Source organism: Bufo gargarizans, chromosome 6 (genome assembly GCF_014858855.1).
Source record: "Bufo gargarizans isolate SCDJY-AF-19 chromosome 6, ASM1485885v1, whole genome shotgun sequence".
NCBI classification, from domain to species: domain Eukaryota; kingdom Metazoa; phylum Chordata; class Amphibia; order Anura; family Bufonidae; genus Bufo; species Bufo gargarizans.
Window position 1 is genome coordinate 329961274 of NC_058085.1, and position 23731 is coordinate 329985004.

General features: G+C 42.1%; 1 protein-coding gene across 1 annotated transcript in view; it reads left to right on the top strand.

Annotated features, from left to right (window-relative positions):
- BTRC (beta-transducin repeat containing E3 ubiquitin protein ligase) overlaps positions 1-15013 on the top strand; it is a 141689-nt gene extending 126676 nt beyond the window's left edge. The window contains exons 4-5 of the mRNA XM_044299695.1: positions 14127-14358; positions 14964-15013. Coding sequence (XP_044155630.1) covers positions 14127-14358; positions 14964-15013 — 282 coding nt within the window. The remainder of the gene's footprint in view (positions 1-14126; positions 14359-14963) is intronic.
- The last annotated feature ends 8718 nt before the right edge of the window (positions 15014-23731 follow it).

Consider the following 23731-nt stretch of genomic DNA (forward strand, 5'->3'; position numbering starts at 1 on the left):
CACCCGTTGCCTCATAAAACAATATCCCACAATTCATTGCATGACACATGTGGCATAGAACAGCTAGCCTAGGAATCGATATTGACTGACAGCCCAGGGTGGCCTTGGAATTTACTTTTTTATGCATAAATTGGCTCCTCAGAGATTAGATTTCAAGAGTTTTTGGTGTTTTTTTTTTTTTTTCCGCCTTTTAGTGTGCAATAATAAAATGATTTCAGAATGTTCTAACGGTACAGCACCTCTAGTGACCTGCATATTTTCTAGAGACAAATCAGTTCCATGTCTTTGAAAACTAATTTGTAAACTTTTTCATTTACTCAACTTTTGGCACCAGCTCGAAAGTGCAGATGACTTGACCATTAGGCTCCATTTGGCTGTTTGCCTATGAAAATGTCTTTTGTGTAGATGTGTTCTTTATGTATCCTTTTCCTTTCACCTGGGCATCTGAGTTTTCATATGAATGTTGTCTTTGAGCATTTTTTTAATCAATTTTTTTTTTTATTTGCCCGGATAATAAAACGCTTTTTTTTTTTTTTTTTGTTAGTTTTTTTTTGTTGCTATTTTATGTTTTTGTGATTTTGGGGTGGTGCTCTGTGGAAATAGTGAAATAGTGAAAATTAACTTCATTCATAGTCTGTACTGAATTCGGTCAACTACTTATGTGCAAATTATTTTTTAAATGGTACAACACTGCAGATTGTTAAAGTTAATAAGACTTGGTCTTGAGTCACAAGTTCTGCAGTGATACTAAAGGAAGTTAGACGTTCTGCTCTTGTTCCGAGTAAAAAGTGGTAAGATGTAAGGTATGCCATGTTACGATTTTATTTAAAAAAATAATAATTGCTATTTTATTGTATTAAAGGACATCTGTCAGCAGATTTGTACCTATGACACTGTCTGACTTGTTACATGTGCACTTGGCAGCTGAAGACGTCTGTGTTGGTCCCATGTTCATATGTGCCTGTAGTTCTGAGAAAAATAATGTTTTTAATATATGCAAATGAGCCTCTAGGAGCAATGGGGGTGTTACCATTGCACTTAGATTTTCTGCTCTCTCCAACAGTCGTGCCCTCTCCCCTTTGATTGACAGGGCCAAGCAGTAAACAAATCATAACCTCTGGCCCTGACGTCTCCTAAAGTCAATCAAAGTGCAGAGGGCGTGGCAGTTGCAGAGAGAGCAGAGCCTCTAGGTGTAATTGCAACGCCCCCGTTGCTCCTAGAGACTAATTTGAAAATATTGAAACACAGTTTTTCTCAGCACTGCGGGCACATATGAACATGGGACCAACACAAATGCCTTCAGCTGCCAAGCGCGCATATAACAGGTTAGCCAGTGTCATAGGTACAAATCTGCTGACATGTGCCCTTTTAAGTATGACTTATTCAGCCTGTTTCACACATGCATTATGGCATTCCGATTTTGAGATGCAGCGGTTTTGTGTTTGGTCAAAAATACAACAAAACAATGCATCCTGATCAGTTAAGTTCCTGGTTTTGAGATCTTCTGCTGGATCGCAAAACCGAAATGCCAAAACGCAAGTGTGAAACAGGCCTTAAAGGGAACCTGTCATGTGGATATTTGATTATAATCTAACTAATTTATATACAATCATTACTAAAAAGTGCCTTAGATGTATTCACTTACTGGTGTGACAGATAGTTAGCTCATAATATACACACAAAGATGCCGCATGCTAATGAGCTGATTTTAGTCCAGCGTGATGTCATTGAGTCCAGCGTTAATTTAATTCAGAGCTATAGCCACTCCCCTGCCCACCTACTGCTGATTCATATAGAAAATAAGTGTCAATCAGCAGCAGGTGGACGGGGAGAGATTTAGGAGCTCATGAATATTCATGACTCATCATTATCAGCTGGAGCTTTTCAATACAAGATGTTGGCAGATTGACTGGGTCAATTAAAGAAGGTGACCCAACATTTTGCTAAGAGAATCAGTCACTTATTTATGTTGCTCTTAGTTAGGACACCATAAAACTGGTGACAGGTTCCCTTTAAGTATGAAATGGTCTAAGATTTAGACCAGGCATGTCCAAACTGCGGCCCTCCAGCTGTTGCTAAACTACAACTCCCAGCATGTCCTAATAGCTGTAAGCTATCTAGGCATGCTGGGAGTTGTAGTTTAGCAGCAGCTGGAGGGCCGCAGTTTGGACATGCCTGATTTAGACAGTCTAAAAATGTGCCAGATTTATCACAGTGGATGATGCTGGATGATAAATGTTGTGTTTTTTTTAGTCTGAGTTTAGGCAAACTATTAGTTGGCTTACTTTGCTCCAGATTTCTATACCAAAATTCTAGCACAAGTTTGGTCTACAGTGTCGCTACTTAAAGGGGTTATCCAATTATAACGGCCTCCCACCGACACCAGATGTTTTCATCCGCGCGCGGAGAGAAGCAGCAGCGGCAGTGCACGGACCACGGTAAGTATATTCAGTGTGGGGGCCCTTTTGGATTGGATAACCCCTTTTAAATGGGTTTTCTGAATATTTAACCCTTTCCTGACGTGGATATTTTTCAGTTTCAGTTTTAGTTTTTCACCCCCTGCCTTCCCAGAGCCATAACTTTTTTATTTTTCCGTTCACATAGCCATATGACGTCTTGTTTTTTTGCTGGACAAGTTGTACTTTCTAATGCCACTGTTTAATATTACATAGGATGTAGTGGAAAGGGAAAAGAATTCCAAATGGAGTGAAATTAGAAAAACGAAATGCAATTCCGCCACAGTTCTATGTTTTTTTTTTTCTTTACAGCGTTCTTTATACGGTAAAACTGACTTCTGTTCTTCATTCTCCAGGACAGTACGAAACAGACGATACCACATATGTATAGCTTTTCTTGCGTTTTTAATACAAAAAATAAAAAAACTATCTAAATATATATTTTTTTCTTTTCATCGCCATATTCTGACCCCCATAATTTTTTATAGTTGGGTCTATAGAGATGTGTGGTGTTCATTTTTTTAGTGGGACGATCTGTAGTTTTTACTAATACCATTTTGGGGTGGTGTATGATTTTCTGATCACTTTTTGTTCAGTTTTTTGGGAGATAGTGATGAAAAAACTGGCATTATTTCTTTTTTACGCCATTCACTGTATGGGCTAATTTTTTTAAATATTTTAATAGTTTGGGCGTTTTCGCACGTAGTTAAGCCCATGGTGGTGTTTTTTTATTGTTTATTTTAATACAACTTGTAAAGAATAATGGCAAATGGTCTATTATTCTGTACAGAAATTACTATATCCCAGTTCAGTGCTGACTCTTGCTGGCCTGAACTGGGATATATACTAATAATGAACCTGGAAGCCTAGTACAGACTCCCGCTCATTATTTAAGCAGGGCACTTTCCAAGATCTCTGCCTGGGAAATGCGCGCCTGACCTGGAAGCGCGTGCTTTCGAGTTTTAGCCTCCTCAGATGAAAAGTTAAATGTCCGCGGTTGGCATTGCCGTCAATCGCGGACATTAGCTGCGGGTGTCTGCTGTATGAAACAGCAGGCACCCTGCAGCTATGGTGCTCGCTTATCTCCAGAGGGCCATCTTTAAAGACCTGACATCTTGGAGTTAAATATTGATGATCAATTCTCATCAGTACCTGACTAAAGGAAGCTGGACCTCAATCAGCTGCTTGACAAGGTGATATTGCTGTGTTTAGTGGCGGTGCTAGGTATTACTGAGCTGCACAAGGACCATGTGATTGATGAATGTGACCTAGAAAGAGGCCACAGTGCTCTGCAACATCTTCAAACAGCTGACTGTTGGAGGTACTTCTCAAACAGCTGATCGGCAGGGGTCCTAGGACCCCTACCTATCAGATTCTGATGACCTATGCAGAGGATAGATCATCAGTAAAAATATCTTTGAAAAGATAACTCACCATTTGGCAGTTGTCTGTTAGTTGTCTATTACTTTCGTTATCTATTCTTGGACTCTTCTTCCAAGTTGGATTTCCTGGGTGTATTTAGGTGAAGTCGGCCCTCAAGATAGCCCGCCACACTTTCCTCGTTTAGGTTGCCTTTTGGGAAGCAACTCAACTGCAACTCCTATGGAGCTAAAAGTCAACTATAGCCCTGCAAGGGCATGCCAAAAAAAAACATGTATTAATTTTGTTGACGCAACAAGGGACGTTACTATTTCTAAAACACAAAAACAAATCCTTTACGGAAGATTTAAAGACTCCCAAGGACTCGTCTTCAGCTTAAAAACTTCTTGAGTGATGAAACTTAAGTTTTTGGAGTCTGCTGGAAGCCAAGTGCCTAGAGTCCATTAAATCTAGGTGACACACGGCCAGTAATCAGCGCTCTGAGTTTTTTTTTTTTGTTTTGTTTTTTTGCAGCCTACAAAGAAACATAAACTCGGTGCTGATTTCTGGCATGTTTTTACTGTCAGTTTCTTCTATTATATTTATCTTACAATTTGCCGGGGGGTGAAGTTATTAAGTTTTAGCAGCAGCCATCTATCAAGTTCACAAGTTAACACGATAAAGGCTCCGTGCCGCTCTGATCCTGGGAATGATGAGCCTCATACGGTAATTAACTAAATGAGAAAGTTAAATCTTACTTGAGAGCTCGGAGAGATGAAAGAGAGGTGTTTGTCAGTTTCTCTGTGGAAATTAGAAGCCGTTTTCTGCAATTCCCGGGACTGCTGCTCTGTCATATTTTACATAACCACTGGGAAAACGTCTTGTAATTAGTGCTGTCATGGAGGGTTTTTTTCTGCTGAAGGATGTTAGAATAATTCATTAGGTTATCAAGAAAGGCTTATGTCCTGAAATGATTAGCACAGTGAAATTTCAGCCATTAACGGTAACAAGTTTAGAGCTCTCTGCAGTGCCGAGGTACCCGGCTGATGTTTGTGCGGATCTCGATGATTTCTTATAATTAAACATTATGATGTTTCCCCTTTCACTCTGTCAAGTCTACCACAACCCATTTCGTCCCAGAGAGACGGGTAAGGCCCCCGAACACATGGCGTGTGTAGAAACGGAAATTTGATTGCGTGAAGGAAATCATGTTATTGTTATTCAGGTAGTAGGTTTGATTTAAATGCTATGACCGATGATTTGTTTGTGGTCACGTGTTGGTGATGAGAAGCCAGAAGATGTGGTGGTCTACCGGTAACTGAAGGTGCCAGTAATATAGACGTCTACAAGATTGACGTGTATGGTTAAAGGGGCTGTGCAGGAGAGATATATTGATGACCTATCCTCAGGATAGGTCATCAATATCTGATCGGTGGGGGTCTGACACCCCCCGCCGAGCAGCTGTTTGAAGAGAAGGCGGCGCTCTGTTCGAGCGCTGCTTCCTCTTTATTACACTACTCGTCGTCTCCTCTGGAGCAGGGGTATAGTGTAATGACAAGTACTCGCTCCATTCAAGTGAAAGGAGCGAATACTTCTAGACTGCACCACTGGAACTGCCGTCTCCTCTTCAAACAGCTGATGGGTGGATGTGTCGAGGGTGCCTCCAATCAGATGTTGATGACCTCTAAGGTAAGTTACTCTAAGACTGACGCTCTCCTATGTAGTCTGAATAAACGAGTATGGATTTGGTTTTGGTCTTCTTTGGACAAAAACCTATTGAGTGCTTTAAAGGGATTGTCAGGGATCAAAATAAAACAGGGGAATGATGGGAAATTTTATAAAATTCCAGTCCTTAAAGGGAACCTTTCACCTCTGTTGTGCCATTCACACTGCCCACAGTACCTTTTTCATATGCTTATGGTACTCTGGAAGTGGCTCTTGTTAACTTTTTCGAATTTGTAAATGCTCACAAAACCCACTTTTATTCGTGTTACTTCCATGAGCTTTTTCAAAGCAAGGAGGCTAGCACCGTCCTCCTAGAAGTTAAGGTTTCCCGCTCACCTCCTGCATCTTAATTGATGTTCTGTCTGGCAGAGAGAACGTCATACCCTGGTCTCATGAGGTCCCGCGCAGGCTGCGTATGGCCGAATTTCCTGCGCATGCTCAGTGGGTGTACTGCTCCTGGCATAAAGTCTACATTGCACATGTTCCATCTAAAAGCTGGGTAATCTCACTGACAAAACATAGCCTGCTTCAAGGGGGTAATATCTCCAAACCTGGGGTGCCTATGATGGTAGGGACTCTGTGCCTAGTTACAATTTTTTTTACTTTTGGCTAGCTTTATTTCTTCTCCTGGAGGTGAGGAGCACTACTGCATGTGTTCTATAGGTGAAGAACAATAAAGCAATAATTATACATTATTTTACGTTCAACCACTGTGGATTATTAATTTAGATCTATTGTAGCTATAAATTTGTATTTTATATAAAAATTTTATTTATTTTTTGAATAAAAAACTGTAATAGTTAATGTGATTCCCTTGTAAGATGTGTGTATAGGCCCTAGGTCCAGTTTTTTTTAGAAAATAGGGCACTGGAACACAGGCATTTTTTGACTGTTTTTTCAAAATGTCATCTTGCTATGTATTGTCATACAGTGCCAACGTAATGCTTCCATATATAGCAAAGATAATACCATTTCGTGCCCAAACTATATTAACTATCCAAATACAGTACTGCCTGTAGAGCCACATTGCACTGCAATGCAGTTCCCAAATAATCCCACCACATATTGCTAAATAACACTAGTGGGTTTTAGTTTGCTCCTTTTAGGCTTTTGTCTTCTCGGTGCCCATGAAATTAGGTCAGTGCAGTTACCCAGTTTGGTAATTGAGACGCCTTGGCTTGTAGTCAAATTGAATATGGCCTGAATTGTAAAACATTTAATCAATAGTTTTCAGTCAACTGAAAGGGAGAAGAATTGGCAAGTTCCTAGTATTTTTCTTTTCCAAGCAGAGATTCACTTTTTCTTCATCCTTTTCCTAGTCTTCAATGCAGAAAGCCCAGGCTTCACTAAACTGTGTCTCCTTATTTGTTCTGTAGCCAAAAATGGTGAATTCCCAAAGTAAATGGACCACTGTTTTTCTCTTCCAGATTTTAAATGACTCTTTCAGGAGCTTACAAAATACTTGAAAATAAAGTAATGGTTCTCTCCTTTTCTAGTGGTTTGCATGTTTGTCTGAAGTGACTGGGTCTGTACTTTGTTGACAGTTTAAGAGAAATACTTTTTGATGACAATTGTAGTCTAAGAAGTTTTCAGAAAATTTTGGACCCCACCTTCTTTCTCAGAACTTCCTATGGGTATTGTGGTTTTCAGCTTTGCAATGTACTGTAAGCTGAGAAATGGTGGACCAGTGACCATGGACAGTATCTGGCAGTAGGGTGTATGCACTAAAAGCAATGTATCCAAGGACATATATAGAGAAAAGAAAAGTCCAGAGGCAGAAAAACTAAAAATGAAATCCTACAAGGTAATTATGGTATAATGAGACTCAGTTGCCCTCCTTGTAGAAAAGGAGGACACATGACTCTCTATGAAGCTTACCTCTAAATATCTTCATCCTTTTCATGTTGAGATGGGAATGGTGCCATCATAGCATGGGACCTCCCATCCCCAGAAAACGAAAGAACCATAGAATTGTCTACATATACCTAAGCTCTCAAGCATAACTGTACCTTTTTGGATGTGTATATTCTCTCCTAGAGATACTTGGGTACATCACCATCGCAATCATATTAGCTACATTTGGGACTGGTTTGTCTGTTTATTAAAAATCCAATATAGGCTTACGATATTGACCATTTGCCTTCAAGCTATTTATCATCAACCTCAAGGTTCCTATTTCCTGTACATAAGATAAAGTAAGCACAATGATGAGTATACAACATGACCTATAAAAACCTACAGATTAGTAGGTGATCATACCATGCTTGTGGTAATTTCATGGCACAGTACGCTATCCATATACAAGGAAAGAGCAGAGCAGTTGTCCTCCTAGACCTTTTGTCTCCTTAGAAGCGGTGGTGTAAATAAGTCATGTTTATCCCATGTTTCTTTATGTAGAGTTATTCATTTATTTGCATTGCTTGGTGACATCTCATGGTTATTAGTATGACAGGATATCTGGGCTTCTTGATTGTACCAAATGCAGCAAAGCTTGCTCATATTTAATCCAACATGGATTTACTACAGGATGAGGCCTTCAGAAATCCAAGCCTGGCGTGCAGATTTCTGCACAGATGTGCAGTCTGAAGTGTCGTGGATCCAGACAAGGATTAGCTCCCTTGGCATTCAGTTAAATTTTATTTATTTTTTAACGTGATGCAGCCAGAAATCCCACATCAGAATTTTCCATAGCTTGTCAATGGGTTTGAGAAAATCCCTTCACATGCATGAGATGCATAATGTCAAAGGATTTGGTGCAGAATCCATGCCAAAGTCTGTGTGAAATCCAACACGTGTCAGAATGCTGTGGCAGTTTGAAGCGTATTACATGCAAATAGGGTCAATGCAGCATAACAAATCCCAACATATTCTATCTTTGTCCGTTTTTCCTGGAAATGAATTGGTCTATGGGAAAAAATAGACCATACACAGATTTTATTTGGGTGCAGTCAGTTGTTGAACCAGCAGTCCTATCGGCAGTCTGAAGGTGTGGTGGAGTAATAAATACTACTAGATATTTCATCATCCAGCATGAGCCATCGCTCCATTCTGTAAAAGTGAGGCCCTTTGTTAACCCGTGAAATCTGTCCATTGCTGAGCCCCTGGTATTCAAGATGTTGAGTGTTGGAACTTGAACTTAACCCAGACAAAAACTTTTACTGGGATGCCTCTTCACATCTACACTTAAGACACAACGGGCTCCAGTTAGCCTCGACCCTTTACCGTGTAAAGCATGTAACACTCGAAAGTCCAGAAGTATCAATCAGGTTGAACACCCTACTGTTTCGGCACACATGTTGCCTGGAATTTTCAGGTCAACCAGTATAGCAGGATTGAAGGTTTTAGAAGACAAGCAGCACCAGGATAGATGTTTTATTGACCAGCTCATTTTCGGTCTCCCAGTGGAGGACATTAATGGACCTGGGAACTTACTGCCAGCTCTGAAAGCAGAGCAACCATGCGTAAAAGTGCCCTAGATAATGGAGATCCTTTGCCTTTTTGTGCAATATCAATACACACCTCTTCTTTGGTGAGATACCTTTTTTTCTTTGAAACCGTTGAAGATCCTATAAGGAATAAACTCTTTTGAAGGTAATTTTTGGTGCAGTCTCTGAGAACCTATTACTCATATTGTGATTAGTGTCTACACGGTGTATACTGTAAGCTTTAATTTGCTGCACCAGCTACTGTATCTGTAATTGAAAGTTAGATCGTAAAATCTATTCTCTAACACTACTGTCATTAACATCCTAGATTGGTATCATCACTAAAACTCTCTGAAGCATTTCCCACAGCCATCGAACTCACTGACCTGCTTTACCAGTTAAGTGGTGCCTACTCCGCTCAGTGAAAAAATAATACATTACAGCTTATTTTTACCTGTCAATCAAGTACTATTGATAAAGAAACAAATGCATATATAGTGGGGAAAAAATAGAAAATACTAATTTATGCGGAGGGGGGGGGTTAATTTTTTTTTTTATAAAAAAAAAAAAAACATTAAAAACAATCAGGAATTTGCCAGTCATAGTGTAGTTTTAAGAGCAGATGTGGCAGCATTGTATGGAGGCTAGTCCACTCCTGTTAGACTAAGTGGCACAAAAACATTGTGGTGTTTGGCTCAAAGAGTCCATCAGAGAATACATGAGTTATGAGTCTGCTGTATTTATACATGAGTACATGAGTTATGAGTCTATTGCTTCTGCCCTTGTCAATGCCCCCAACTAGCATGGATACTACCCCGAATTGGGGTGCTTATTGCTCACAGTGGGCAAGGATAGCTACCAACACAGTTTTCCCCTTAGGGTTTGATGTGTTAGCATGTTGTTTCATCTTCACGGCACTTTCTTCTGGGAACTCTGGTCCAAATTCATGTTAGGTTTATTGGCTTCTTATGAAGTTTACTTTAGTATATTAGTACTAAGAAATAGGGAGATCGGATTGTGACCCAAAGCTGAATAATCGTTCCCCCGACACAGCCATACACATTTCCATCCATATTGTCCGGTACAGTTCTTCAAACCGCCCATACACGTTCAGTGACACTGGAAACAATCTTTTCCGGGATCATTCTTTCATGAAAAGATAATTGATGGACTAGGGGCTATTGGGTGAATATTTTCAGCACAGCAATGATAATTGACTTAGGCTTTTTCCACATCGGGGTTAAGCAGATCCTGACGGCTATTCCGGCCAGGACTAGCTTGACGGATCAGTCACTGCCGGACGCTGATGGAACTTCATCCGGCCCCATTCACTATAATGGAGACTGGCGGAGATCCGGCGGCAACCTGCAAATATGCCTAGGAGCCGCCGGCCAAATACCACCGCGCGCAGCGATATTGGTCAGGCCGCTTCTCTGCATATTTTCCAGCTTGCAGCCGAATCTCCACCGCTTCCCGTTACAGTGAATGGGGCCGGATGGAATTTCGGTAAGCTGTTGCTGGCTGGAATAGCCTGCGGATCGGCCTGCTGCACAGATGTGAACCAGGCCTAAAATAATTGTTCATTGTTAAGTTGTACGGGACGAGCAATCATTTCGAGTGAAATCCCCTATTTTGATAAATTTTAAATAATGCTTAAAGGGGTGTCTGTCCCTTTTTAAAAGAAAAATGTTTAAAAGAAAGGGTCAGGAAACTATTGAATACTGCACCTTCCCAGCACCTAAATCTCCTTTCCCCATGACTGCTGAGCCTTTGTGGTCATGTACCACTTGGGGACACGTCACCCCTGAGGCTAGTGATTTTTTTTAGCAGTCCATGTGACCACAGACTGGATAGCATCACTTTCGGGGAGAAATACTCAGCGCTGGAATGGAGTGGCATACATAAGGTAAGTTGTTTTTTCCCCAGACAACCCCTTTTATCTTCAGGATAGGTGATATATTTAAAATGACGTGTCTCTGACCACTGAGATACCCATTTGGTAGAATGGGGACTCCCCTGACCCCATCCCTCCCTATTTTGTGGAGAAGTTGTACAGAGTCGTGGTCCAGCATGTGCATGGTCACTCTCTACAACTCCAGAAACTGAGGTCCTCTGTTCTAGACCTGCACCGATGTAGCAAACATTAACTTGACACTAAGAGATTTATCTTCTCCCTAGGCTATATGCACACGACCGTATTTGTTTTGCGGTCTGCCAAAATAAACGGATGCCATCCGTATGCCATCCGTTTTTTTTCTTTGCAGATCCATTGTAACAATGCCTAAAACGGACAAGAATAGAACATGTTCTATTTTTTTTAGCAGGGCTACGGAAAGGACAAATGAATGGGTTTGCATCCTATCTGCAAAAAAAAACAACAACAAAAAAAAACTGAACGGAAACAAACATGTAGCCTAACGCAAAGAAAAAAGTGGCTTTAAAATGTTTGTGGCTTCAGAAGTAACTCTCTTTTTTTTTCTTTTTTTGTTACTCTGCCCTCGCTAGGGGGTGTGGGAACGGAAAGTGGCGTTTCCAACACCAGAGTTAACTTTATCTTTATTTACACCAGTTTTCTACGCACTTTTTAGGTGCACGTACTACCGGAGGATTCGCCTAATTTATGACAAGGCTCGTCATACATTTGGTACATCCTCCAGCAGCGCAGGGAATATCAAGACCGGTGCAGAAAGTCTTGATGAATCTCCCACTTAATACTTTAACTTTAACTTGACTTTTTCAATGGCTTTTGTTGTGTTAAGTGTCAGTTAAAAGTTTGCTGCAACTGTGTATTTAACACGTTAAGGGTTTATTCACACGACCGTGCTGTGTTTTGCGGTCCGCAAAGAATTTTTGCAGAAGGCCACGGAACGGAGTGCTGTCCGCATCTTTTCCGGCCTGAAGTGAATGGGTCCACACCCGAGCCGCAATAAATGCGGCTCGGATGCGGACCAAAACCACGGTCGTGTGTATGAGCCCTAACTATGAAGTTTAATGTCTGGGATTTTTTTTTGATTTTTTTTTAAATGGATGCATATCACTACACTGTCCTCCAACTTGCTTTTATTGAAATACTTAAAGGGGTGGTCTCACTTCAGCTAATAGCATTTATCATGTACAGAAAGTTAATACAAGGCACTCACTAATGTATTATGATTATCCATATTACCTCCTTTGCTGGCTGGATTCATTTTTCCATCACATTAACCTCTGCAGTGGTGTATATGACCACCCTGTAATCCAGCAGCGGTGGACGTGCTTGCACACTAAAGAAAAAAGTTCTGGCCTATGCGCACTCCCGTGGACCCGACCATCACTTTTTTCCTGTAGTGTGCAAGCACAGCCACCTCTGCTGGATTGCAGGGCGTAACACCTGACAAACGGGCAGTGTATAATGCGATGGAAAAATGAATCCAGCCAGCAAAGGAGGCAATATGGACAGTCACAATACGTTAGTAAGTGCATGGTATTAACTTTCTCTGCATGATCAATGCCACTCGCTAAAGTGAAGTATAAAGAAAAGTTCTATGGCGCTCCAGGAATGTTTTTCAATAGCTTTTAATCTAAGGTAATTCATTTCCATACAATGTTCATATCCAGAACAGTTTTAGTCGAATAAAGCCTCAGTCACACGTCCGTGCTCAAATCCGTGAGCAGGTGGTCAGTGATGCATCCGTGAAGGGTCCGTGTGTCCGTTTTTTGCTGTCCGTGTTGCATCTGTGTTTCTCCGACACTGAACAGCTGATTTTTTTTTTTCCAAAGCATCTCTTAAGGATCTGTGAAACACGGATGGCATCCGTGATTTTCACGGACCCATAGACTATAATGGCCGTTAGGGATCCGGGAACACTGATGTGTGAATACACACTTTCAAATGAGTGGGGACGTGTGCTGTCCGCGGAGAACACGTACAGCACACATCCGTGAAACACTGACGTGTGAATGAGGCTTAAGCCACATATAATATCCAAACGTTTTGGTCAAGGGATGACCTTTTTCAAAGGATTGTGTGGCTGTAGGGAAGAACGCTATCAGGATGTCTTCAGCTCAGTCACTCTTACGGTATTTGGCCGGAGAAAATACCACAGCATGCTGCAGTGTTTTCTCCGGCCAAAATTCTAGGAACACTTTCCATTGAAATGTATTAATGCCGGATCTGTTTTCCCAATCTGCACATGCGCAAACCTTTAAAAATGTAAAAAAAAATGAATACTGTATCCGTTTTCGGATCCGGTGTTTCAATGCATTTGTCAGCCGGATCTGGAAACAAATGCTATCCGTTTGCATACAGGTTTCTGGATCCGGCACGCAGTTCCAGCAACGGAACTGCCTGCCGGAATCCAGCAACGCAAGGGTGAAAGTTCCCTTAGTGATGCGGTCCAGACACCTTTCATTCATTCCTCCTTCTAAATTAGTAAAAACGTATAGTTAGATCTCTCTAGACAGTGGAGAAGGAAATTATGGAGGCATTTCATCTCGTATGTGTATCCGGGCTTCTATTTGAGGGACTTTTTTCTATGCTGGGGAAGAAGGGCTTCACAGAAGGGAATTGTAATGCGTTGATGGAGGTGCTGGATGAGCTACAGCCCACCAACAGAAAGGGAAGAAAGTCTAATAGATAAAGTGAACACCTCTGTCGGATAATGCCTTTAAGTGACAGACTCATTTCTTCTTTATCCAGCTATTTTTGTTTTATTTTTAGCTTCTATAGGTATATCTATAAAAACATCCCATTTTGGGACCCAGGCGTTTGCGCCATCCTGACCTTTGTCTTCATGCATACCAGCCTCCCACGGAAACGTATTCATAGCCCAGTACTAAATTGTTTGCAAGCCTCTGTGTGGAAGAACATGAAATTCATTTGAGTACATTAAAGTGTCACTCTGGGTTCCCATTTAACAGTCTCTGGTATTTTATGTGCACTTCCAGCGTCGGTGGTAATGTCCTTTCCGAGTTCCTTGCAAGGATGTTCGGCTGTTTTCTGGCTGACAGAGGCAAATAGATACTCCCTGTCAGCCAATTTATACGTCTGAATCTTTTTTTCCCCTGTTGTGTAACAGATGTATTTCCTGGATTTATGCGTGCCCGAGTTGTGTGTCATGTACGATTGCTTTTATCTTCTTTTCATTATTTATTTATTTTATATTTATTTCTTTTTCCGCAGACAAAACTTGCCAATGGCACTTCCAGCATGATTGTGCCCAAGCAGAGGAAGCTTTCCGCAAACTACGAGAAGGAAAAAGAGCTTTGCGTCAAGTACTTTGAGCAGTGGTCGGAGTGCGACCAGGTGGAGTTCGTCGAGCACCTGATCTCTCGAATGTGCCACTACCAACATGGACACATAAATACATACCTTAAGCCAATGCTACAAAGGGATTTCATCACTGCTTTGCCAGGTAAGGTATTCTGCTTGCTCTCCACCAGCTGCTGATAAATGGACAATCTATTATCCAAAAAATAGCTTGATCGTTTAGATCAAGTTCTTGTGTTCAAAAAATGTTGGTGGCACGTTTTTCTTTGTCTTTTACAAAGAGAACACGTTTGAGGCGAGCTTGTACAGGGGTAGGTTCAGTGGCCAACACATTATCTTCTGAGAGCAAGATTTCAATGAAAGAAGGCAGATAATGGACCCTGAACAATACATCATGAGCACAGCTCAACTTCTCTTCCCCCTCCCTGCACAATGGCAAGTACACATGACCTAGGGCATGCACACCTCACTCTCCCATAGCACTCAGTACGTTGTTTCTTACTTAAAGTGTCACTGTGCTTTAACAAAACTTTTCATAGGTTCTAGGGACACACAAAAAGTTTTGATCAGTGGGGGTCTTAGCGTTGAGACCGCCACCGATCTCTACAACGAGGGGAGAGAAGCACTTGCTTAGCATGTTCTTTCTCCTCGTTGCAGGAAGCAGGACGGACACAATAGAAAGACTATGGGCTCGCCTCATGCAGTGACGAGAGAGCGCGCTAAGTGAGCGCTTTTCTCCCCTTGTTCTAGGGATTGGTCAGGGTCTCAGTGGACAGACCGCCACCAAGCTAAACTTTTGATGTGTCCTCTAACATATATCAAAAGTTTTGTGAAAGCACAGTGACCCTTTAACAAACTCAATACATGAGATAGATGTCGGGTAAATGAAGGAAATCAAACCTGCTCAGTCCATAACTTGTTGTCGACTGATGAGTTTACTCATAACTGCAGCAGGCTGTCATCTCATAATGACAAACTGCAGGAGCTTTTAATGGAAGAGACTGATTGGGGAACTTTCTTTGATCGTGTCATAGGGATGCAGAGCCCATGCCTTGTATGAGCAGATAACGCAGGGAAGGAATGAAGGGCTGCCTATCCATTACCTGTTGTAAGAGCACACGTGGATATGCCCTAATAACTGCCTTTGTATTGTTAGTACAGAGGCTATTGTACAGGCATACAAATATTTTTCAGTACATTAAAAAAAAAAAAAGCTAATTAAAATGTCTAAATTAGAAATCTATTAGAAAGTGATAGAACTGTAAGTGTAAAAGTAATTAAAACAACAAAAAAAAAACTGAAAGTGAGCCCACAACACTTTCCTAATTGCCATAACCAATTCAAACAGCTGACTGGGGTGCCAAGTGTCAAATCCACAGCAATCTAATTGGTGGCCTATTTTAAGGGTAGCACATTGGTTTTAAAAAACCTGGGCCATACCTGCCCAGAGAGGGTCAACAATTTTATCGATTATTTGCTCTATGTAGTCAAGAATGGCATTTAACTTGTATACCATATTTTTCAGACTATAAGACACACCTAGGATATAGGGGAATAAAATAAAATACTTTTCATTAGACCCCCAACTCCATCAGTCCTCTGTATCAGACCCCATCCCTCCTTAGACGTCGGATCCGACCCCTATTCCTCTTCAGAGCAGACCCCCAAGCTCCAACAGACCCCAATTACTATATCCCTCCTTAGACCTCATATCAGCCCCCAATTCCTCCTCAGATCAGACCCCCAACCTCCATCAGACCTCAAATCAGGACCCCATCAGACCTCAGATCATACTCCCATTTCTCCTCGGACCTCAGATCAGATTGCCAAGCTCCATAGAAAAAGGAAAAAAAAAACTCTCCTGCACTGACACTCGCCACTCCCTGGTCTTCTGCCAGCCTAGCGCTGCACTGTGACATCATAGTTCGCATCTATGTGTACTACGTCCTGACGTTGTAAGCAGTCAGGACGTGCAGTGCGGTGCCCAGAAGAAGATGAGGAAGTACAGCACTTCACTCGCCCCTCCCCGTGCCTCCTGCATACTAATAACATTATCATTCACACTATAAGACGCACTGCCCTTTCCCCAACCCTCCTTCCCGGCTTTTGAGGGGTGAGGGGGAAAAGTGCATCTTATAGCCCAAAAAATATGTATGTGTGTGTATATGTGTATAATAAATATATATATATATACACACATCTCTGTTGTTCCCTTTATTATTCTTCATCATTGTCCTCATTATTATCTGTAACTAGTAGTCTATCCATCCCGTCTCATGCTTGTGCTAGCGACAACACGTGTTATATCACACAGTATGATCTGTTTTCATATTATAGGTTACCATATTATAGGTCAAATGACGTCTCTTTTTCCTTCAGATTATGTCAGCTTCTTTATTTTCTGCCAAATGCACCAACACATTTAAAGTGATGGCTTTGTTTCTGGCCAGCAGATGGTTAAACTGAAGCTAGTCTGTCTCAACAGAAGCCAAGTCTCACACTGAGATATTAAGTTTTAATGGCGTTCATATGCACAGTCGGATGTCAGCTGGGTTGGGTGGCTAGGGGCCAGTTGTCCCTCTGGGCTGGTGAGATTTAATGATTTAAGCCCCTGGGGAAGGCCACTTGTCCGCTACAAAAACAGATGCAATAAAGCTTTTCAGCAGCCCAGAACCTCTCGGGATGCTGATGTGTCAATCATATGTTTTATGATGTGGTTGATTACATGAAACGCGTCGTTATTCAAGAGGTTCTGCTGCAGAGAGGTCCCTTTTATACTGGGAAGGGAAAGAGAAATGCTCTGCCGTCCAGACGTTCCACCTGAGCGTTACATGTACAAGCAGGGATGTTATACCGGGGTGTTCACAAGGACAGTGTTCCCGTCCTTGGTATATGCATGTTGCTATTAAACCGCACGTGTGTTTCCATATTCATTATACTGTATGGAGTGTATACAGCAGACTTTCTGCTGTTGATTTTCAGATGGAAAATCCACAGTATTTTACTACTTTCCCCCATATGCATGTAAAATATCGCTGCAGAATCTGTGCAGAGATTGACATGCAGATGCATAGGGTGTGAGATCCACAGCATAATGGACTACGAATCTACATTGGATCTTTTTCCGCAGCAATTTACATTGGGGCATATTTTCCAAATGTTACTGCTTTTTTTTGCTGTGCAATTCACCCTCTGCATTGTAAAATCCACAGCATATTCGCCTTGTGTGGGTCTCATCTCCACTGATGCTGGATTAAAGTTACTTTAATGTATACATGTATATTATGTTATTTAACCCCTTGGGAACCTGCACTGCATATATATCTGGTGCTGCTGCCAAAGGATGCCCACAACTCTCTATACATGTGCGGTGCGGATTGAGGAGACTGTGCCATTGGCAGCAGGCACCAGATGACACTGCTGCAATGGTCGGGAACAGAAAGAACTCCGATCTTGGCTTTATAACCCTTTAACTGCCATGGTCCATAACGAGTTATTGGATAGAAAGAGGGAGTGTGCCGCCCACTGTCCTTCTCCCAGAATGTTATTGTGGGGTGCCATTGGGTATTTATGGCTGTCAGAGCCCCAACAAGGGCCCTCAAGACTGCCATTTTAGTACATATAAAGTAAGCATGGCATTTAAACTACATGGTAAGCGAACGTGAAAATAAAGGCCAAAAGCAAAAACCCCAGAAATTGTGGAATTGCTATATATTTTTTAATATAAATTGCAAAAACATTTTAATACATTGTAAGTACCCCAAATGGTACCATTAATCAATACCCTTCCTGCAAAATGCAAGCCCTTATGTCAGCAGAACAATAATGACCGTTATGGCTGTAAAAAATAATAATCACTGCTTACTGAAGGCCAAAATAGGCCTCACCTTAAAGGGAATGTATCTTGGCTCCTTTTAAAAAGGGGACCTGAGAACCCCTTTGAAACCAGAGTTTGAAACACATTCCTTTGTTTTCTAATCTGTTTTTATTTTCTATTAGTTTTCTAGATCTACTGTGAATGATAGATCATGTGTCGTGTGTGTGTGTGTGTGTGTATATGTATGTATATATGTATATGTGTGTGTGTGTGTGTATATATATATATATATATATATATATATATATATACTACACATACAGTACAGACCAAAAGTTTGGACACACCTTCTCATTCAAAGTGTTTTCTTTATTTTCATGACTGAAAATTGTAGATTCACACTGAAGGCATCAAAACTATGAATTAACACATGTGGAATTATATACATAACAAACAAGTGTGAAACAACTGAAAATGTCATATTCTAGGTTCTTCAAAGTAGCCACCTTTTGCTTTGATTACTGCTTTGCACACTCTTGGCATTCTCTTGATGAGCTTCAATAGGTAGTCACCTGAAATGGTCTTCCAACAGTCTTGAAGGAGTTCCCAGAGATGCTTAGCACTTGTTGGCCCTTTTGCCTTCACTCTGCGGTCCAGCTCACCCCACACCATCTCGATTGGGTTCAGGTCCGGTGTCTGTGGAGGCCAGGTCATCTGGCGCAGCACCCCATCACTCTCCTTCATGGTCAAATAGCCCTTACACAGCCTGGAGGTGTGTTTGGGGTCATTGTCCTGTTGAAAAAGAAATGATGGTCCAACTAAATGCAAACCGGATGGAATAGCATGCTGCTGCAAGATGCTGTGGTAGCCAGGCTGGTTCAGTAGGCCTTCAATTTTGAATAAATCCCCAACAGTGTCACCAGCAAAGCACCCCACACCATCACACCTCCTCCTCCATGCTTCACGGTGGGAACCAGGCATGTAGAGTCCATCCGTTCACCTTTTCTGCGTCGCACAAAGACACGGTGGTTGGAACCAAAGATCTCAAATTTGGACTCCTCAGACCAAAGCACAGATTTCCACTGGTCTAATGTCCATTCCTTGTGTTCTGTAGCCCAAACAAGTCTCTTCTGCTTGTTGCTTGTCCTTATCAGTGGTTTTCTAGCAGATATTCTACCATGAAGGCCTGATTCACAGTCTCCTCTTAACAGTTGTTCTAGAGATGTGTCTGCTGCTAGAACTCTGTGTGGCATTGACCTGGTCTCTAATCTGAGCTGCTGTTAACCTGCGATTTCTGAGGCTGGTGACTCGGATGAACTTATCCTCCGCAGCAGAGGTAAGGCAAGAAATCCCACTTATTAAACCTGACAGGGCACACCTGTGAAGTGAAAACCATTTCAGGTGACTACCTCTTGAAGCTCATCAAGAGAATGCCAAGAGTGTGCAAAGCAGTAATCAAAGCAAAAGGTGGCTACTTTGAAGAACCTAGAATATGACATATTTTCAGTTGTTTCACACTTTTTTGTTATGTATATAATTCCACATGTGTTAATTCATAGTTTTGATGCCTTCGGTGTGAATCTACAATTTTCATAGTCATGAAAATAAAGAAAACTCTTTGAATGAGAAGGTTTGTCCAAACATTTGGTCTGTACTATATATATATATATATATATATATATATATATATATATATATATATATATATATAATCACTCTGTAGATATTATCTTTTATAGTAATCCTGCCAGTGGTGATATTGAGATGACTGCTCACAAGTGATCGCTACAGAACAGTAAATGTGAGCCTATATTATTGTGAAAACTACAGGGTTAAAAATTATATATTTTTTCAAATCTAGATACTGTATGGATTAGGGTTGCACTGGGTATCAAATTATCGATACCCAATCAATACTTTTGTACTGGTATCGATTCGATACTGGGATTTGCCATTTACTGATACTAGGCTTTGCTACTGCACAGCCTAGTATCAGAGAACATTGCACTCACTGCTCTCAGTGCGCTCTATGTTCCCTCAGCGCGCTCCATGTTCCCTCAGCGCGCTCCATGTTCCCTCAGCGCGCTCCATGTTCCCTCAGCGCGCTCCATGTTCCCTCAGCGCGCTCCATGTTCCCTCAGTGCGCTCCATGTTCCCTCAGCGCGCTCCATGTTCCCTCAGCGCGCTCCATGTTCCCTCAGCGCGCTCCATGTTCCCTCAGCGCGCTCCATGTTCCCTCAGCAGCACTGGGAAGGAGTCGCTCTCTCCCTCCCCCCTGTGCCGCTGCTGCCCCAATGAGGAGAGAGAGGGGCGGAGGAGGGGAGGGACTGTGGCCACTGCACCGCCAATGATAACTAAACCATTAATGCAAATACAGGAGGCGGTTGTCGCCTGCAGAATCACATAGCCGGCACCCGACCTCTATGAGGTTAACTGCCGCTAATTGCAGCTCCCTGTCATAGAGGCCGGGTGCCGGCTATGTGATTCTGCAGCCGGCAACCGCCTCCTGTATTTGCATTAATGGTTTAAAAACTTTGGTGGCGCAGTGTGCCCCCCCCCAACCACCCCAGTATTAGTCATTGGTGGCAGTGGCCACAGGGTCCCCTCCCCTCCTCCTCATTCATTGGTGGTGCAGTGGCAGTAAAAAGCCCTGGCTGCCATGGTAATCTCCCTGCTGCTGTGTGTTCTATGCACAGGGCAGCACGGAGAGTGTAAAGTCGTATTTACCCTAATAGAGCTATATTAGGGTGAAAAGGACAAGGGATTAATAGATCCCAGGTTCTAGCCCCTAAGGGGAAAATGGTTATTAAATAAAAAGTAAAAATAAAAAAAAATATCATCATAAAGTATAAATCACCTCCTTTCCCAATTTTACATATAAAATACATAAACAATAAAAAAAAACATATTGCATATCGCCACGTCCGAAAAGTCCAAACTATTAAATTATTTAAAATATATCTCCCATGCGGTGAATGCCGTAACAGAAAAAAACAAAACAAATGCGCTATTCGCTATTTTTTTTAATATTTTTTTTGTCACCTTGTCCCCCCCCAAAAAAATTGGATAGGACTGTTCGATTATGGGCCAGATGTTCCATAAAATGCGGAATGCGCGCAGGTTTTTTGGTGTTTATATTTTTTTCATGTGATATCGGCTATCGCAATACTTTTTTTTTTGGTATCGAAATTAAATCAAAAATTTGGTATCGTCAAAACCCTAGTAGGGATATGTAAAATAAAAAAATGGCATTACCACAAAGTTTTAAAAATCTGTTTAATATAAAAAACGTAGTTTAACCAATAGGTCATTCTGAGGACACATTCCCTTTAAAGGGTTAATATCAAAAGGTAAACCAGAAGTCTTGTGCTCTGACATGATTATGAACGTATCGTAATCCTTTTCATACATGTCCTCACGGTATACTCCAGGAGTCAGCCACATCTAAGACTTCTTTCTTTGTGTTATTCGCCATGTACTTCATGTACCGAGAGTGACCACCAGAAAGAAAAACACGGCCGTAGACAAATAATTTGTTTGATCCAGTCACCAATTTGAACAGTTCAAATTGATTTTGCACGGGATTCCGTGACCTTTGATTGGATCGGCCTGCTTTTACATGTGACTCGTATCATCTTGAGCGGCATGCGACTAGTTAACCGCCCAGCGTAGTGCTAAGAGGAGCTGATGTTTTGCCGCGCCGTGTCTACCGCCCTTCTGAGGCATCTCGTACTATACCGATCATGATACTAAAATGTGACACGTACAGAAATAACCTCCCGCCACCCCTTATTTATTTCCTTTTATTTTCATGCTACTCCCTTTTCAGCGAGAAGACGCAGGGAGAGGTTTTAAGTGCAACTATCTTGGTTTATAGACGTCTGCTCCTTGGAGATTTGGGTGAAGATTAGACTTGAGTGGGGGGCTGAGAATTAAAGAGTATGTAAAACCCCTTCACTGTATGCAGATATAAATCTGCTAAATACCAATAGAAGGGCAGTAATCGGGCTCTTAAAGGGGTTTGCACAGTTGGGGGGGACAGATCTGCGAAGGAAAGCATACTTACCTGCTTCCTCTTTCCCTCTCCAGCCTCTGCTCCTCTGCTCGGGTCCCTGGATGTAAACTTGCAGCTTGACGCCACTGCAGCCAATCGTTGGCCACAGCGGACCTGCTCCCTTTGCATCATGTCAAATGGTTACATGACACAAGTGGAGCAGGTCACCGCTGCGGCCAGTGATTGGCGGCTGCAGTGTAAATTTACATCCAGGGACCCGAGTGGGGCGGCTCCGAAGGCCGGAGAGAGAAGGAGCCAGTGCCAGGAAGCAGGTGTAAGTATTGTTCCCTTCTCAGGTCTGCCCAGGAGGAGGATGGGGGGGGGGATCCGGAGTGCTCATAAAAGCGCTTGTTAGCAATTATATGGCGGTGTAAATGTGCCGCTGATTACACGATGAGCGAGTGAAATGCTCGCTCATTGGGTAATGGATCATTTGTGCAGTCACAAAAAATTCTTTGCTGACAGCAGATCGTGCCATCTAAACAGAATCTGATGCTGGCGAATAACTATGGCATTACAGATCGCTCCTCCCCATACTGTGGAGGAGATCGCTGCATGTATATGCAGCTTCCTCCTTCACTGACGAGCGGGCGATTGTCAGGAAGGAACACTTCCTTCTTGGCAATCTGCTGCGGTGTCGTCCCGTGTAAAGGGACCTTTAGGCCCTAGTTCACACTTTAGTGTTTGATCAGAGATTTCCATCCGTATTTGTAAACCAAAACCAGGTGCGGGTCAAATTTACAGAAGAGGTGCAGATCTTTCCACCTCATCTCTCTGTAGGATCCACCTCTGGTTTTGGCTCACAATCACTGATGGAAATCACTGACCAAATCACTGAAGTGTGAACTAGGCCTTAGGCAAAGCTTCCATAAAAAGCTGCGCTCAGACAGTTATCTGGATAATTAAGTATTTTGGCATCGGTCTACATTTATGAGCTGTTTTCTGGGATGTAAAAGATGAACTTTACCGTAAAAAATAAATTCATTTATTTGCATTCCTAATAATGGGGATCGCATTCAGATCAGAAGTTTGTCTATTCCTTCCTATAATCATTGATTGGATCAGAGAAACTCAAAGGGGTTGCGACAACCATAGGATAGGGATAGGGAGTAAATGTCTGATTGGCGTGGGTCCTATTGCTGCAGCCCCATCGATTAGCAGGGGCCCCATCGATCTGGCCTGTCAGACACTTATCCCTGATCCCCGTGGTGGTGAACCTATGGCACGGGTGCCAGGCGGCACTCAGAGCCCTCTCTCTGGGCACCCGCGCCCTGGAAATAGTCTATGGTGTACCGATACGCCTTAGAATGAACAGCGCAGGCAGCGCACTGAATGTAGGCAGGTTATTATTGCTAAATGATGAAGTGCATGGAAGATGTACTGTACGGGACTGTAGTATTCAGGGTGAATTGCCGTGTTGGCACTTTGCGATACAAAAGTGGGTTTTGTGTTGTAGTTTGGGCACTTGGTCTCTAAAAGGTTCTCCATCACTGCCCTATCCTGTTCATGCGGGATGTTGCCTTAATGGGACAACCCCTTTAATGAGGATCTGTTATAGTGTATACTTGTATTCCCCATGAAATAACAATTCTAGAGCATGTTCAGTACTCTGAGATGAGCTGTTCCTCTTAAGTTACTCCTGGAAAT